Below are 17,587 nucleotides of genomic sequence, written 5' to 3' on the forward strand. Positions count from 1 at the left end.
GAGTGGGAACAAATCATCTTAAGATTTGTGTGGAATCAGAAAAGACCCCGAATAGCCAGGGGAATATTAAAAAAAGAAAACCATAGCTGGGGGCATCACAATGCTGGATTTCAGGTTGTACTACAAAGCTGTGATCATCAAGACAGTGTGCTACTGGCACAAAAACAGACACATAGATCAATGGAACAGAATAGAGAATCCAGAAGTGGACCCTCAACTCTATGGTCAACTAATATTTGACAAAGCAGGAAAGACTATCCCCTGGAAAAAAGACAGTCTCTTCAATAAATGGTGCTGGGAAAATTGGACATCCACATGCAGAAGAATGAAACTAGACCATTCTCTTACACCAGACACAAAGATAAACTCAAAATGGCTGAAAGATCTAAATGTGAGACAAGATTCCATCAAAATCCTAGAGGAGAACACAGGCAACACCCTTTTTGAACTTGGCCACAGCAACTTCTTGCAAGATAATCCATGAAGGCAAGAGAAACAAAAGCAAAAATGAATTATTGGGACTTCATCAAGATAAAAAGCTTCTGCACAGCAAAAGAAACAGTCAACAAAACTAAAAGAAAACCTACAGAATGGGAGAAGATATTTGCAAATGACATATCAGATAAAGGGCTAGTATCCAAGATCTATAAAGAACTTATGAAACTCAACAGCAAAGAAACAAACAATCCAATCATGAAATGGGCAAAAGACATGAACAGAAATCTCCTAGAGGAAGACATCGACATGGCCAACAAGCACATGGGAAAATGCTCCGCATCACTTGCCATCAGGGAAATACAAATCAAAACCACAATGAGATACCACCTCACACCAGTGAGAATGGGGAAAATTAACAAGGCAGGAAACCACAAATGTTGGAGAGGATGCAGAGAAAGGGGAACCCTCTTGCCCTGTTGGTGGGAATGTGAACTGGTGCAGCCACTCTGGAAAACTGTGTGGAGGTTCCTCAAAGTGTTAAAAATAGATCTGCCCTACGACCCAGCAATTGCACTGATGGGGATTTACCCCAAAGATAAAGATACAGATACAGTGAAATGCCAGGACACCTGCACCCCAATATTTATAGGAGCAATGTCCACAATAGCCAACCTGTGGAAGGAGCCTCGGTGTCCATCGAAAGATGAATGGATAAAGAAGATGTGGTCTATGTATACAATGGAATATTACTCAGCCATTAGAAATGACAAATACCCACCATTTGCTTCGATGTGGAGCGACCTGGAGGGTATTATGCTGAGTGAAATAAGTCAATCAGAAAAAGACAAACATTATATGGTCCCATTCATTTGGGGAATATAAAAATAGTGAAAGGGAATAAAGGGGAAAGGAGAGAAAATGAGTGGGAAATATCGGAGACAGAACATGAGAGACTCCTAACTCTGGGAAATGAACTAGGGGTGGTGGAAAGGGAGGTGGCCGGGGGGTTGGGGTGACTGGGTGATGGGCACTGAGGGGGGCACTTGATGGGATGAGCACTGGGTGTTATGCTGTATGTTGGCAAATTGAACTCCAATAAAAAGAAATTAAAAGAAAAAAACAGTGGCTCCCTTCCCACTATTTTTTTTTTATTTTGGAAAATGGAATTATTTTTCATTAAAAATATGTATGTTAAAGGGCGCCTGGGTGGCTCAGCTAGTTACAGATCTGCCTTTGGCTCAAGTTATGATCTCAGGGTCCTGGGATTGAGCCCCATGTCAGGCTCCCTGCTCAGTAGGGAGTCTGCTTCTCCCTTTTCCTCTGCCCCTCTCCCCAGTTTGTGCACTCTCACTCTCTCTCAAATAAATATTTTTAAAAATAATGTACATTAACATGATGGGGTTTATTCTTAATTTTAAATGCATAAATATTTAAATTTTTTGCTTTATTTAACACAGTAAATATCAATAGCTATGGCCCACAAAACTAAAAGCAGCTATTGGTGGGAATCAGAAAAGTAATTTTTAAGAGTATAAAGGAGTCCTGAGACCAATAGTTTAAGAACTGCTCATATGAATAAGAGCTGATTTTTCAGTGTCTAAGAAACGTGAAGACTGTGAGAAGTGGAATTATATCTGGTCTGTCATAAAAGAAGACCTTCAGTATTTTACAAACCTTTATTAAAACCTTCTCTGGCCCTGACCCTAGCTGGGTTCTGGGAACACAGTGGTAGCGGGAATAGGGTTTCTATCTTCAAAAAAATTTCGACCCACCAGTGGAGCCAAAACACATTCACTGTGATGATTTTTTAAAATTCTTGTAACAGAGGTATTTTCAAAGTATAATAGGATTGCAGTGGAAGGTGCAGGGTTGCTGCATGGTGTTATTAGAATTGAGCCTCATATCAGACCTCATTCAGATCAGGAAGACTGTCATTTTTGTTTCATTTCCTTTCTGTCTCCTAAACCACCCTGTCCCGCCAAAGGTAGGAATTGCCTCTATACATTTGTCACCAGTGGCTTAAACTGAAACTAATTTCTATGCTTTTTGCCCATTTTTAGTGACCGTACTGGCAATATTTAACGAACTGCATGCAGATGTGGACCTTTATGCACTTCTGTTTGGAGAAAGTGTCCTAAATGATGCTGTTGCCATTGTCCTGTCCTCGTAAGTAACAGTATTTCTGCCCCGGGGAAGAGAGCCTCTGGCTTCCAGAACTTTCTGGGCTAAATTCAGAGGCTTATCTTAAAAGTGTTAAAGATTGAACTGGGTGTTTTTCTAAATGAGGTTTATCAGCTCTGTTGCTAAAGTGATGTTGCTTTGTGCACTTGGCAGTGATCTGAATGCTAATGCCAGCATAACATGAGGGCTGTGGATTAAAGGAATACAGCACAGGAGGTGCTTGGCAGATTGTAGATACTGATGTTTGTCAGTCTTTGTAGGTACCATGGTGTAAAGGCAGTACAGTCTGTTTTAACACTCTCTTCTTTTTATTTTTTATTTTTTTTGTTTTTTACAAATCTCTTCTTTTTAAATCACAGGTCTATAGTTGCCTACCAGCCAGCAGGGCTGAACACTCATGCCTTTGATGCTGCTGCCTTTTTTAAATCAGTGGGCATTTTTCTAGGTATATTTAGTGGCTCTTTTACCATGGGAGCCGTGACAGGCGTTGTGACTGCTCTGATATCCTTTCTGTGGTTTCTGCCCCCACCTGGGTATGATTGTGTGCTAGTACACTTGCAAAAACAAGGTCTCCGTTCTCCCTCTCATAAGTGATTTTTTTTCCAGAAACAAATCTTAAATTGATGGTTCCACTGGGGTCTGGGGGCTCCTGAAACATGTCCCTTTGGTGAAACATGACAGAACACTATGTAGCTAAGAGGCTGAGAAAATGGTTGGGAATGTGATTCTAGCCTTAGCTCTGTACCTGACCTTTGCGCTCTCTTCCTCCTGTGAATCAGTGGGAGATGGGAGTTCGGGGAGAACATTGGTTGTAGAGGGGTGAAAAGTGCTGAGAGGAGGCTGGGGATCAGGGACCACCACAGAGATGGTCAGGAGGGAGCAGGCTGGGAAGTACTTTAGCCTCCAACGTGCTACCGCCCCCTGCTGTTGCGGATCACAGGGGCTAATGTGGCCATTAACTACCTGGGGCCATCCATCAGTGGGAATTACTGCAAGGTGGCCTTCTGTAAGTGAAGGATCCTATGATATTTGGTTAAAAAACCAACCAACCAACATAAAAGCAAAGTGTGGAATGAGCAGGCAGTCCCTCAACAAGTGCGCTGAGTCCTTTGCCATATGTTCTTGCAATGGCATTTAGATCCCCTGGTCCAGTGCAATGTGATGGAAGCCATGGGTGCCAGCCACATCATCTCAACCTGCAACCCGTATACAGTCAATGTGATCCCATACATGCAATTTTTATACGAAATTTTTGAAATGTGGCACGTTTTTTGCTCTTCCAGCATATCTCAGTTCAGACTGGCCACATTTCAAGTGTTCAGAATCCACACATGGCAAGTGGCTACCATATTGGGCAGCACAGATTTCGCTGCTCTCCCCACACAGGTCCTTTTGATGCCCTGGGGACTTGTGCTGCCCCATGAAAGCACTCATGAAGTGGTTCCATGCTGGCCCGCTGGGGAGGGGCAGTGTTACAAGGGGAATCTCTGGTCCCCAGGAGTGACACGAGAACCTCATAGCTGCCCCTAAACTTGTACGTTTTCTTTCTTCACTTCTTATGCGTTCACGAGGCACCTGTTGTAGAGACTCAAGTTCACAGCAGCCCACAGAGGTCAGGGTCTCACTGACCTACTGTCTGTCCCCAGGCCTGGCTGAGGATGAGCCCAGCACTGCTGGGACTAACCAGCCAGTCCCCCTCAGGCCAAGGTGGTGCCCCTCAGAGCCCTGGGCATTACAAGGAGCACGGAAAACCTATTTCCAGTTTTTTCTTTAAGATTTTATTTATTTATTCCTGAGAGACACAGAGAGACAGAGACACAGGTAGAGGGAGAAGCAGGCTCCATGCTGGGAGCCTGATGCGGGACCCAATCCTGGGACCCCAGGATCATGCCCTGGGCCTAAGGCAAGCACCAAACCACTGAGCCACCCAGGGATCCCCAGCCACCCAGGGATCCCCTATTTCCAGTTGCTTTAGAAAGCTCAGTTTCTTTTCATTTCTTTTTTTTAAAAAGATTTTTATTTATTTATTCATGAGAGACAGAGAGGCAGAGACACAGACATAGGGAGAAGCAGGCTACCTGTGGGGAGCCCAATGTGGGATTTGATCTAGGGACCCCAGGATCATGCCCTGAGTCAAAGCCAGACGCTCAACTGCTGAGCCACCAGGCATCCTAAAAATTCAGTTTCTGAAGAAAGCTTTATTGAGGTAAAATGCACATACTGTATAACTCCCCCATTTAAAGTACATGCTTGGGGATCCCTGGGTGGCTCAGCGGTTTGGCGCCTGCCTTTGGCCCGGGGTGTGATCCTGGAGTCCTGAGATCGAGTCCCGCATCGGGCTTCCAGCATGGAGCCTGCTTCTCCCTCCTCCTGAATCTCTGCCTCTCTTTCTCTCTATGCCTATCATAAATAAATAAATAAATCTTTAAAAAAAAATAAAGTACATGCTTAAATGGTTTTTGGTAATGCTACATTATTTTTTTAACTGTGGCAGAATACATATAACATAATTGGCCATTTCAAGCATTTTTAAGCATACAGTTCAGTGGCATGAAGTACCTCCACACTGTTTGTGCAGTCATCCCCACTGTGGAATTCCTGGGTGGCTCAGTGGCTGAGCATCTGCCTTCAGCTCAGGGCGTGATCCCGGAGCCCCGGGATCAAGTCCCACATCGGGCTCCCTGCATGGAGCCAGCTTTTCTCTCTGCCTGTGTCTCTGCCTCTCTCTCTCTCTCCGTGTCTCTCATGAATAAATAAAATATTTTTAAAAAATCATCCCCACTGTCTGTTTCCAGAACTTTTACATCATCCCAAACAGAAACCATGTAACCCTGAAACAATATTCCCTTTCTCCCCTCTCCCAGCCCTTGCTAACCTCTTTTCTACTAGAAAACTTAGTTTTCATTACTTCAAAAACTAGCCAGCAGCTTTTCTTCTTTGAAAGAAGAGTTGAAAGGAAAGGATAGCCCTAAGGAGGGGGGTGCTGGGCTAATCAAGTGTGGTTCTTGGTGGGCCTGATAACTGGTTCCTGGAGCCAAGTTCCTTGACGGGGGCCCACGTGACCAAGTTTACCAAGCTGCACTGCTTCCCCCTGCTGGAGACCGCACTTTTCTTCCTGATGTCATGGAGCACGTTCCTGTTGGCCGAAGCCTGCGGGTTTACAGGTGGGTTTTTACTCGCCTGGGCCACCCTTCCCTTCATTGTATCCAGGGCTTTAGGAGCTGGAGGGGAGCTCATGGAGCCGCTGCATCGAGTTGATGAACTGCTCACAGAGCGTCCATATGAAGGATTGCTGAGCAAGGGGGATGTTCTGCTTTAAGAATAATTTTGTTTCCCAAAGCCACACATTTTTTAAAGAATGAAATTTATTGTTTCAAGGCCAGCTGTCTCTGAATACTCATTCTAACTGTAAATAGATGTTTAGCTGCAGAGGTTACTGAATACATTAACTTATTTGTACCATCCCCCTAGATTGCTACTTATTTTACAGGTAGTAACAATAACAAACAAAATCTGTGTCCTTGTAAGATTAACTTTGTATTTACTCAGATAAGTGTGAACACAGTTTGTCCTTGTTTTGTCTCTGGTCTATTTAATCATTGTTTTTCAATATTATGTTCTTATGATGCCAGTTTCGGGTATTACTGGTATAAGTAACCTTGTGGTTTTAGTTCCTCACATTTCTCTCATCAAAAAAAAATCACTGAATTTTTCCATTAGAAAACTCAAGTACAATTATTATACATAATCTAGATAGTTGGGAAGCTCTTTCATCCTCTTTGCAAAATACTGCAACATATCTTTACATGCAGCATTATAAAATAGCCCACTTCTTTAAAAGTTGACAATTTTCTGTAAATGTATAGACAAAGGCTAGGTATGTCAGTTGTCTTGCACAACATAATGGTTACCATTAATCAGAAATCAAGGTAATCAAGGCTTGGATAAATGGAACAGTACTCTGGATCCATTTTGTCTGAAGCCCACATCCATGTAAAAATAGAAAAAAGGATTTGCTCGCAATCAAATTCATGGTTTCTAAGAACAGAGAGGAACATGACAAAAAGGATATGATGGGCCCTCATGGTCTCTCTTTTTTTAAAAGACTTATTTATTCATTTATTTATTTGAGCAAGAGAGCAGAGGGTAGGAACAGAGGGAGATGGAAAGAGAGACTCTCAAGCAGACTCCCCACTGAGCATGGAGCCCGACACGGGGCTCAATCCCACAACCCCGAGCTCATGAACTGAGCCGAAATCAAGAGCTGGCTATTCAACTGACTGAGCCACCGGTGCCCCCACAGCCGCTTTGAAGGAATGAAAGCTAAGTGCCAAATTCAGCAGGAGCAGAAGAGGGGAGAGAATGCCCTTAAAAGTGGAGCAAGAAGGGAAGTCGAGGACCTTCACCTTGAAGGAGGACAGTCAGAAAAGAAGGAAAAGTTGATATGAGTAGTGGGGGTAGGGGAGCATTCAGTAATAGGGAACTTTCCAAACTATCCAGAAAGTTGGATATGTTGGGCTAGCCTACCTTAAGTTTTTGTTTCAGTGGGGATTTTTTTCCTGCTTCTTTTTTTTCCCACTGATGTTTTTCCTTTCTTTAAAAAAAAATCTCTTACCAGGTGTTGTGGCGGTCCTTTTCTGTGGAATCACACAGGCTCATTACACCTACAACAATCTGTCGGTGGAATCAAGAAGTCGAACAAAGCAGGTGAGAGTGAACCCTCGGTCTTCACAAGTTACCTGTGAATTCAAGGGAGGAGACCCACGGGGTTTACGGCTTCCTTTTCCCGTTCTGTGCAGCTCTTTGAGGTGTTACACTTTCTGGCCGAGAACTTCATCTTCTCCTATATGGGCCTGGCGCTGTTTACCTTCCAGAAGCATGTTTTCAGCCCCGTTTTCATCATTGGAGCTTTTGTATCCTTTTTCGGCTCTTCTGTTTTCTATGTGTACAGGTGACCACTGCTGGGGAAACTCTAATAAGAAGAATTTCTGTTCTGGTTGAGTGACTGAGCCAAGTGCTAGTTCATGGTGTTTTCATGATGAGAGAAGAGAAGGCTTACGTGGTTCATAAAGCTAAATATATTTGATTTAAGGGTTAGCATTTGATCTAAGGTTGTCCTTTTCTGCATATTCTGTGTAAGGTGTTTTTTCTGTTACACTGGTGCTTGGCAGGTGGTAGCTTGTTTTGTAAAGCAGCCTTTTTATTTATTTACTTATTTTTAAAGACTTTATTTCTTAATTTATTTTAGAGAAAGAGAGTCTGTCCATGTGCACATGCATGCAGGAAGAAGGGCAGAAAGAGGGAGGGAGAGGGACAAGCAGACTCTCTGCTGAGCATGGAGCCTGACATGGACCCGAGCCCATGACCTGAGCTGAAATCAAGAGTCAGATGTTTAACCCACTGAGCCACCCACTTGCCCTGTAAAGTACTCTTCTTAGCAGAAGTTGTCAACTGTGTGAGTGCCGGAATCATTTTTTTATTTCATTACTGCCTGAGTTCCAATCCAGGAGGTTCCCAACTGGAAAGACCTGAAGGTTCTGTTACTCTTGTAGACTGCACACTGGTGCAGGCTGCCCAAAGAAGCCTGCAGGCAAATGAACATGCTTTCAGTGGAGTGTCCCTGCTGTTATAGAACACAGTGAAAAAGACTTCTTTTTTTCCAAAAAAAAAAAGAAGAAGAAGAAAAGACAAAGTGGAAAAATACTTGATTCTTTGACTTAGATCCATTGTGAGCACAGTTTTTGGAAGAAAGGCACAGTTTTGGGGATTGGCTTCTCTCGAGGAAGGAGGGATGTGAATGCCCAGCACTGGATTGCCAGCTCAGAGTTTTGATCACTTTGCCTCAGATCCTATTGTTTTTATTGAAGTAAACTTCTCTGGGGCTTGGAACCATAGCAGTCCAGCTCAGCCTGGATTTCAAAATGCTGAGCCGGCGTTCCCTATTGCTGGGAATTTCCTCTTGCCTTTTCTGATGCCTCACAGCTAACCTGAAGAAAAGAAGTGTTTTTCCTCTTCTGGGCTATTCATTTACAGTACAGGAATAGGTGGCATTCCCTAACCAGCTCCATAGTGACAGTGGCCTATTGCCATGTGGAGGCCTTCCGGTTAGAGTGTTAGCTGCTTCAGCTGGGGCTCTTCGTTGGTCTTGCCCACTCACCAGACTCACAGCTAAAAATCTGGGGGCTCAGTGTTCTCATTTTTGATTCAGAGAGACCTTGCACATCCTCTGGATTTGCATTCCTAGCATAGCATCCTGTGAGGGAGAGTGAGAGAGCAGCTCTTGTTTACAGAGGAGGGCCTGGCCGGGAGGGCGAGCAGGGCCCTCTGGAATCCTGAAGGCCCCTGAGCGCTTGAGGAGCTTCACGTGGCTTCTGGGATGCTCTCGAAGCTCTCGAAGCATGACCTGTCTCCTTCTGTTGAAAACAAAACAGCCCAACACAGAACCAAGGGGGGTAGGGAACCCAGCTGAAAGCAGAAAAAAACAGGCAGCCCTTTACCCCAGAGAAGGCAGAAGACCGTTGGGCCTTTGCTTCTGTCTGAGGCAGCTGTAGCTTGCGGCAGCTGGTGCTCGGCTGAACCGGAAGCTCCCGGCCCTGCGGCTCCCACGGCGGTTTCCTTCTGTGACCAGGGCAGCCTGCAGCTCTCTCCACTGGGCTTTGGGCTTAGCTCAGCAACTGACAAATGCCCTATTTCCCGGAATTCTTTGCCTTCCAGGCTCCCGTGTTTCCTTGTCAAGACATTTGAGCCCCTCAGGGAGAGAGATCTTCCCCCCTGCCCCCACCACCACCTCCCCTTGAGTCTTGGGAGGAGTAAGAATGCTCCTTAAGTGTACCCAGTACTTTAACTTTCTCATTCGTAGCATCTTCCTGGTCATTTGGGACCCTTACTGTTTACTTCCGACCGAGGCTTATGAACTCTTGCCCAGAAAACTTGCTCTTTACCATTTGACCCCAGGGGTTAGGCGTTTGTTCTTCTGACTCTCCTTCTTATGGAGCCCACACCACTGTTTACTCCTCTCAACACCCCCCCCCCACATCCCTGCCGGGGTACCCGTGCTTTTTTCTGGACCCAAGACCGGGAGACTTGGTCCACACCAGGCTAATTACATCAAGAAGTTCCAACAACACAGTTAATGGGTTAGAAATTACCTCTGGGAGCCAGGAGGTTGGGAAAGTTGGCTAGTTGAATCCCCACCTGTGGCTGAGGCTCACTTTGAGGGAGACTAGACAGCCTGGCTGCCTTGTGCTACCCTCCTACTCTTTGTGCAGTTATCTCCTGGTCATGAGGTATCACAGCATCCCTAAAATTCTCCTCTCTGCCAGAGGCTGGGGGAAGGTACCATTCTAGATACCTGTTGGGTCCTTAACCTCCACCTGGTGGTTAGGTTGCCATCTTTCTGGGCAGAGCTGCACACATCTACCCGCTCTCCTTCTTCCTCAACTTGGGCAGAAGGCATAAGATTGGCTGGAACTTTCAACACATGATGATGTTTTCAGGTAAAAACCCATAAATGTAAAGAAAATGCATTTTGTTTGGCAGGAATGTTAGCATGATTAAAATATCATTGATAAGGTTCATAAAGAGATAGAAGTTCAAATTCCTGGTTCTTTAGTATCCCCCCACAGTGCTGAGTAGACCAACGTACACAGAGTTAAACAGAGTTAATATGATTTTGCAAGCCATACTACCAAATGTGAACATTCTCCCCTAAAATAGACACATCTTCATTTTTATCTCTACCACCCACAGTACCTGAAGATATAGAAGTATTTAAAGTACTTGATAGTTTTCTAGTAGATGTTCATAATCTTCCAGAAGGGCTCCAGATCTAGAATTAGAAAGGAGATAGGCCTTTAATTAAAAAAGAACACAGGCCAAGTCACTCAGTACCTCCCAGCTACAGTATCCACTCTTGTAAAATAATGAAATTGAACTAATTAGTTGAGGTTCTTCCTAGCTCCAACTTTTTCTGAAGCAGAAAACAAAAACCAAAAAAAAAAACCCACTTGCATAAACAAGATGAGCCCCAAACCAGAAGTTAACAGCTATGATAGTTCTGCTTAATTTACACTATCTCCCAGATGCCGCCCCCCCCCACTGTAAAGCTGAGAAGTGTGCAGAAGCCACTGAGCAGACAAAGGACAGTAAAGTATGTGGAGGTAAAGGAAGGAGAGAGCAATTGGCATGAGCTGATGGTGGTAAGCATCAGACATTATAGACAAGAGCCAAGTTAGAGCATCTTTGCAGAACAGAGGGAGGAGATGGTAGGGCAAAAGGCTACAGTGATCCTTCAAGGTACTTCTGTCCTGTGTGGGAGATGGGGAGGGGCTGCACAAGAGGCAAAGTGAGCAGCAGCCGTCTTACTGCTACGTAGTAGTGCTCAGGGGCCTCAGAGTCTTACCTAACTCCTAACTCTCACCAATAGGCACTGCTTGGCAAAGCAGTTGCTCTGTGTACTATGTGCTTACATCTGCACTTAAACATGCAGCCTGCCACAATGAGTCCCTTTCACTCTGACACACGTTCATGGAGCATTCTTTTTATAAGCCACAGTTCTGGGTTCTGGAGGATACAAAGACAGCCTCCTTGCAGGGCTCACAGTCCCCTGTGGGGGAGGAAGGTGTGCAAAGAGCTAAGTGTCTCTGGAGAGAGGGTGACAAATTGCACCTAAAAAGTATGGAGTCAAAGTGGAGAAGAGGAGGGCCTAGGGTCATCTTTACCAAGGGGGTAACCTTCAACCTGGGCTTTCGAGAGATGGCTCTCGTGAGGCAGTGGGTTGGAGAAACAGGAGAGCATTGCCAGGCGTGGCTTTTTCCAGGAAGGACAGCAGTGTGGTTTCAATGTAAGACATGCAGGGTAATGCAGAAAGAGGGTAAGGTTGGATGGGGAAACTGCATCTAGGCTGCTGGGAGCCTTTAGGCTATATAGGAACCACCAATTGGGCTCGTTAGAGCACCTTGCCGGGCCCCACCACCAGTGATTTTGCAGCTCTGGTGCGGGCCCCAAGAACTTACATTTCTCATATATTCTTGGCTGCTGCTGGTTTGAGGAACACACTCTGAGAACCACTATTGGAGTCTGGACCACAGAGAAGCTCCAGTGCTGTGCCAAAGAGTTTGGGCTTGACTCAAGAGCAGCTGGGCAACTTTAGAGGTTTCTCAGGAGGGCATGCCAAGATCCTCCTTACATATTCAGAAAGTACTGCTGGAAAAGAGCAAGACCAGCTGGAGATAACTCAGTCACCTAGACAAACTTAAAATATGTTCATTATTTTCTGTACTAAAAGACTGAGAAATACACAGAGCTGTTTAAAGATATCTCCTGTAAAAATTATTTCCTGCTGGGAGCAATCTTGCCATTGAAAGGAACTCAGTTCTTTAAAGTGATGAAAAACCCAAGGCTTCTCCTTCATTTTGCTTACAGTATTTACCTAATAAGAGAAAGACAAATGTAGTACACATTGTCTATCTCTGACCCCCAAGTGTTCTTCTTTGAGACAACATCCCTTTAGAGGCTTAGATATTGATCATTGACAAAGCTGGCTGTCAGGCAATCTAAATCTGTATAAGTATTTCACTAGCACAGAAAACATTAACTTTGCTCTGTTTTTTCATGTCACTTTTTGGAATCATTCTGTGGTAAATCGTGAAGTTCTCAGATTAGTGAATTTACAAAATTATTAGGAAAGGTAGGAACACCTACACAAACAGATATAGTGGGAATAACTTCTCATTCTCTCATAAAATGTACACAGTCTTCCCCCCAGTGAACAGGAACTTATACCATATTATCTATTAAAGACCATGGATTCAGTCTTTACTATAAAATAAATGATGATCATAGTATGAAGAAGGAACAGAAGAGCTTAGATAAACATGAAAATGTGTGGGCATAATATTTTTTTAAACAAACAACATTAAATGTAACAAAATCTGATGCAAGATGAAAATATGAAAACTCACATAGAACAAACATTTGTAAATATATATTAAAAATATTTACTATTGTTTCACTTCTTTGTGAGTGTTGTACTATGTAGATCAAAACATATGCTTTCAAAATTAAAGGTGAGTATGAATATACTTAGCTTCACAAATTTAATTTATCTTCCTCAGGGTGTTTTTTAGTGTAATCGACACATAATGTTACGTTAGTTTCAGATGTACAACATAGTGATTCAGCTTCTCTATAGGTTGTGCTGTACTCACCACAAGTATTTGGTGCTCAATCTTAATACCCATTCATGTGAATGAAGGGTCAGTGAATTATAGCCCCTGGGCCAAATCTGGCTGCTTCCCATTTTCATATACTCCATGGCTAAGAGTGGCCTTTACGGATGGACATCTATAATCTAATGACAGGGGATCCTAACTCTGAAATCCAATTAAGTGAAATATACTCCTCCAAAAGAATTCCATTGTTTTCATTAATGCACCTATATTATAACAAATTGTACTCCATTATTATTATTCTATTCTTGGCTTCCATTGGTAAGATTTTGTGGAAATTTGTTTTTTCTTGTATATATAAGTACCCACACTGTATCCTTGATTTTTTCCCCTTGCCCCACAAAGCATAAAACATTTAATATCTGACCCTTTACAGGAAAAGTTTCCAACCCTTGATGGAGATCAGGTTATATCATTTCTTCTTTGTGTTGCTTTGCTAAGGAAATGTGGAATTGTTCTGTGGTTCATGGCACACAGGCCACAAATATGCATTTGGCATATTCATACCTAGCCTGTTACTTAAGTTTATAATGACTGTAGAGTGCCTGGATCACAGACCTAGAGAGCTTATGTTAGTTATTTCTTATTTACATTTCCTTTTACTTCATGTTACAAGCACGAGAACTGTTTCAGTAATAAGAGTGTTATTATCCTAGAATATGTTATACAAAGTACTGCTGTGTTTTTCTCATTACATTTGGGCATTTTACAAGAAGAAAACTTCCAACTGGAGAAAACCATATTCCCTTTTCTTCTTTCTGAAGAAGACAACTTGACTTGCAAACCATACGTGGATATAGTTCACTAGCCCCGAGTGGCAGCAGTGGATTCCAGGACATGTTGTCATTTGGCCTTATAACCAAATCCTCTTCTTTGGTCCCTGCAGGCCTCAGGGGGGCAATGGCATTTGCACTGGCCATCCGAGACACAGCATCCTATGCTCGCCAGATGATGTTCACGACCACCCTCCTCATCGTCTTCTTCACCGTCTGGGTCATTGGCGGAGGCACAACACCCATGTTGTCATGGCTTAACATAAGGTCGGTTTGAAACCATGGCCAGTTTCATGTCTAATTGTGTCACTGTGCTCACCCAGGTGTGAGACAGCCTAGTGTTCGGAAGATTTTTATGGGGTTTTGTTTGGTTTGGGGGAGCAATTAAAAAACAATATGTAAAAATTCCGAATGTCAGATTTTCCACAAGAAAAAAGATGGTCATTAAGAGTTTTGTCAGTACGAAAACACAAGGCTTTTGAAATATCCAGACCTTGCTAGAACAGTGACATTAGGGCAAGAATTCAAAAGTCCTAAAGCTGCAGGCAATAGAACGGACATAACTGCTGGCAACGTCTGGCATTTCACAGTCCTTTCAAATCAAACTAAGTCCTCCGAAATAATCTCATCCACCAGAAATAAAAAGAGGCAATTTGAGTTTTGTTTCTAGGAGGAAATTGCTCTGTTACTTCTTACTCGAGTGCACAGAGGTGACATTTCCTGCCTAACCCTCATTTGTTGCAGCCTCCTGGATGTTCCCCGCCTGTGGTTTTGCAGCTGTATCAGGATGGAGAGCACTGATCTAAAGTTGATTTTTTTTTTTTTTACGAGCGTTTGAATTGCAAAGTATGCTTGTGAGCCCCAGCACCTGACAGTAAAGATGACGCTGGAACAGAGGTCACGAGTCACAGAGCCTAACTCTGGCTCTGTCTTCAAGGCAAGCCCTTCCTGTCTTTGGGCCTCAGTTTCCCTGAATGGTAAATGAAAGCAGGCTGTCAGATCTTCTACCAGCCCCTTCAGGCCTCACTGTATGTGTTCTGCCTCATGGGAGGTGCTCCCACCACATCCCTCAGTTTGGAGTCTGCAGAGAGTGATTGTGATCAGAGCGCGACAACACTCGGGGCGTGCATGGGTGCAGGGAAGAATACTCTGAAGAGCCACCAGGTGGCAGTGTTTTCCTCTTCCTCTGCGGGCCTTTAGCTTTTTTTTCCTTCTCTAGAGCATAGAAAGCACCAGACTGACAACTGCAGAGCATACCTAGCTTGAAGGAGAGAGCTTATCCAGACCTCGTGGTCATCCTTAGAGTCGGGGGTGGGGGGACTGGAATTTGGGAGAAAACTGGAATTTGAGAGAATAGTTTCCACCACCTCCTCCCCATCAAGGACTTGTGTACTGATGGCAGGCAGGGATTCCTGGGCTTGGCCTCTGCCAGCGGCACCATATCTGGGCTCCTTGTGGCTCTGCAGAACCTATGTGGGGCTAATTGGTGGCAGCCATAGAATAGCTGACGCTTGTGTGATGCAGGCGTTGTACAAAATGCCAGGCCTGCATTAAGACCAACTTCATAGCATTCCTATAAAGAGGCTACTACGGTCATCTCCATTTTAGAGTTGATAGAACTGAGGCATAGAGCAATAACTTGCCCAGGTCACATAGCTTTAGGGGGATGAGCCAGGATTTGGGCTCCAGCAGTCTTGCCACCCAGTCCACAGCCTTGACTACTGTGCTTTACCACCTGTAAGAAGTTTGCCTGCGTCAGGGACTCCTCCCTCTGTGTCGTGAAATTTGGGATGATTAGAATTTCAATTTCCTGATGTGAATCTCAAGAGTAGTATTAAGAGAAATAATTCATCATGGGAATATAAACCTGAAGAACAAAATGGACAGATTTTTGCCTCTAAACTGGCATGCAAGATGGTACCAGCCTTGTTCTGTGTTAGAATAAGGGTAAAAAAGGAGGCTTACCCTGCACACAGTTGAGAATCTTTAAGAATCTCAAGATTAGGGGCGCCTGGTTGGCTCAGCCATTGAGTGTCTGCCTTTGGCTTGGGTCACGATCCCATGATCCTGGGATAGAGCCCTGCATTAGGCTCCCTGCTCAGTGGGGAGTCTGCTTCTCTCTCTCCCTCTGCCCCTCCCCCACTCCCTGCTCATGCTTGCTCTCTCTTTCTCTCTCTCAAATAAATAAAATCTTTTTTTTTTTTTTTTTAAAGAATCTCAAGATTGACCTCTGAGGTTACTTCCTGCTCCTCTTTGGTCACTCTCAGTAGGTACCCTGGAGGCTCAGAGCCTGATTAAATCATGTTTGTTTTTCATGCTAGTTTATAAGCCTTCTACCCCACAGACATATATAGGACCAAATAATTTCCCACTGAATGGAGAGAGTTGACTTGTGACATTTGGCACTTCTGATAACCCTTTTCAGGACTGGATCATTAAAACTGTCCTATCCAGCACTGAGAGTTTGGGTAGCTCTCCCTGAGGCACAGAAGCTGTATATATACACACATAAAATAACTGTATTGTTGTGGAAATATTGATGTAATGTATATATAGCACCCAGAACATAGCAGCTAGCATACAGCGAGAGACCAGGAAATGACTATGTATGTGACTGGGTATAGGAGAGATCTAGTTTCTCTGCATCCTTGCCAGCATTTGGTGTTGCCACTATTTTTCATTGTAGTTGTTCTAATAGGTGTGTTGGAATACTTCACTGTGGCCTTAATTTGCATTTCTCTAATGATTAACGATGTTGAACATCTCTTCATGTGCTTATTTGCCATTCATATATCTCCTCCTGGTGAAACACCTGTTCAAACTTTCTATTTTCTAATTAGATTGTTTGGAGTTTTTAATTGAGTTTTGAGAGTTCTTTCTTTATAGTAGATACCAGTCTTTTGTCAGAGGTGTGATTTGCAAATATTTTCTCTCAGGCTGTAACTTGTCTTTTCATCCTTTTAGTGGAATCTGTCATAGGCCAGAAGTTTCAAATTTGAGGAAGTGCCATTTATCATTTATTTTTCTTTTATGCATTGTGCCTTTGGTGTTACATCTAAGGACATTCCATTAAGCCCTAGGTCCTAAAGATTTTCTTCTGTTATCTTTTGAAACTTTTTTAGTTTTATGCTTGACATTCAAGTCTATGGTCCATTTTGGGTTAATTTTTATATAAGATGCAAGGTTTAGGTTGAGGTTTTATTTTATTTACCTATGGCCACCCAGTTCTGGCACAATGTGTTAAAAAGACTAGTCTTGGGGCTCCTGGGTGGCTCAGTCGGTTGGGCATCTGCCTTCAACTCAGGTCATGATCTTAGGGTCCTGGTATGGAGCCTCACATCAGGCTCCCTGCTCAGCAGGGAGCCTGCTTCTCCCTCTCCCTCTGCCTCTCCCCCAGTTAAGCGTGCTCACGCTCTCTCACTCTCAAATAAATAAAATCTTTTTAAAAAACTAGTCTTACTCTATTGAACTACTTTTATTCCTTTGACAAAACCCCGTTGGCTATATACATGTGAATCTGTTTCTATTCTGCTCTGTTGATGAATGCTTTCAACCCTCCACCAGTACCACACTGTCCTGATAACTATAGTCATGTAATAAACTTTACTATCAGGTAGAGTGAGCCCTACCACGTTATTCTTTTTCAAAATTGGTAAACCTATTCTAGTTCTTTTCCATATATGTTTTAGAATAAGCTTGTCTATCTCAAAAAAAAAAATCTTGCTGGAATTTTCACAGGAATTGTGTTAAACCTGTGTATCAGTTTGGGAAGAATTGCCATCTTTATTATGTTGAGTCTTTCAATTCATGAACATGGCATGTTTCTTCATTTATTTATATTGTCTTTGATTTCCTTCATCACTGCTACATGGTTTTCAGCATACAGTGCCTGTACGTGGTTTGTTAGATTTATATTGGAATCTTTCTTCTTTTTTGAGCAATTATATTATTCTATCTTTAATTTCA

At 43.4% G+C, this 17,587-nt stretch overlaps 1 protein-coding gene across 1 annotated transcript in view; it reads left to right on the forward strand.

Moving 5' to 3' along the window:
* Positions 1–17,587, forward strand: part of SLC9A7 (solute carrier family 9 member A7) — a 148,922-nt gene that overhangs the window by 89,257 nt on the left and 42,078 nt on the right. Inside the window, exons 6-12 of the mRNA XM_072815820.1 lie at positions 2,499–2,604; positions 2,979–3,108; positions 5,654–5,783; positions 7,238–7,326; positions 7,419–7,532; positions 10,004–10,115; positions 13,735–13,888. Coding sequence (XP_072671921.1) covers positions 2,499–2,604; positions 2,979–3,108; positions 5,654–5,783; positions 7,238–7,326; positions 7,419–7,532; positions 10,004–10,115; positions 13,735–13,888 — 835 coding nt within the window. The remainder of the gene's footprint in view (positions 1–2,498; positions 2,605–2,978; positions 3,109–5,653; positions 5,784–7,237; positions 7,327–7,418; positions 7,533–10,003; positions 10,116–13,734; positions 13,889–17,587) is intronic.

Source organism: Canis lupus, chromosome X, assembly GCF_048164855.1.
Source record: "Canis lupus baileyi chromosome X, mCanLup2.hap1, whole genome shotgun sequence".
NCBI lineage: Eukaryota > Metazoa > Chordata > Mammalia > Carnivora > Canidae > Canis > Canis lupus.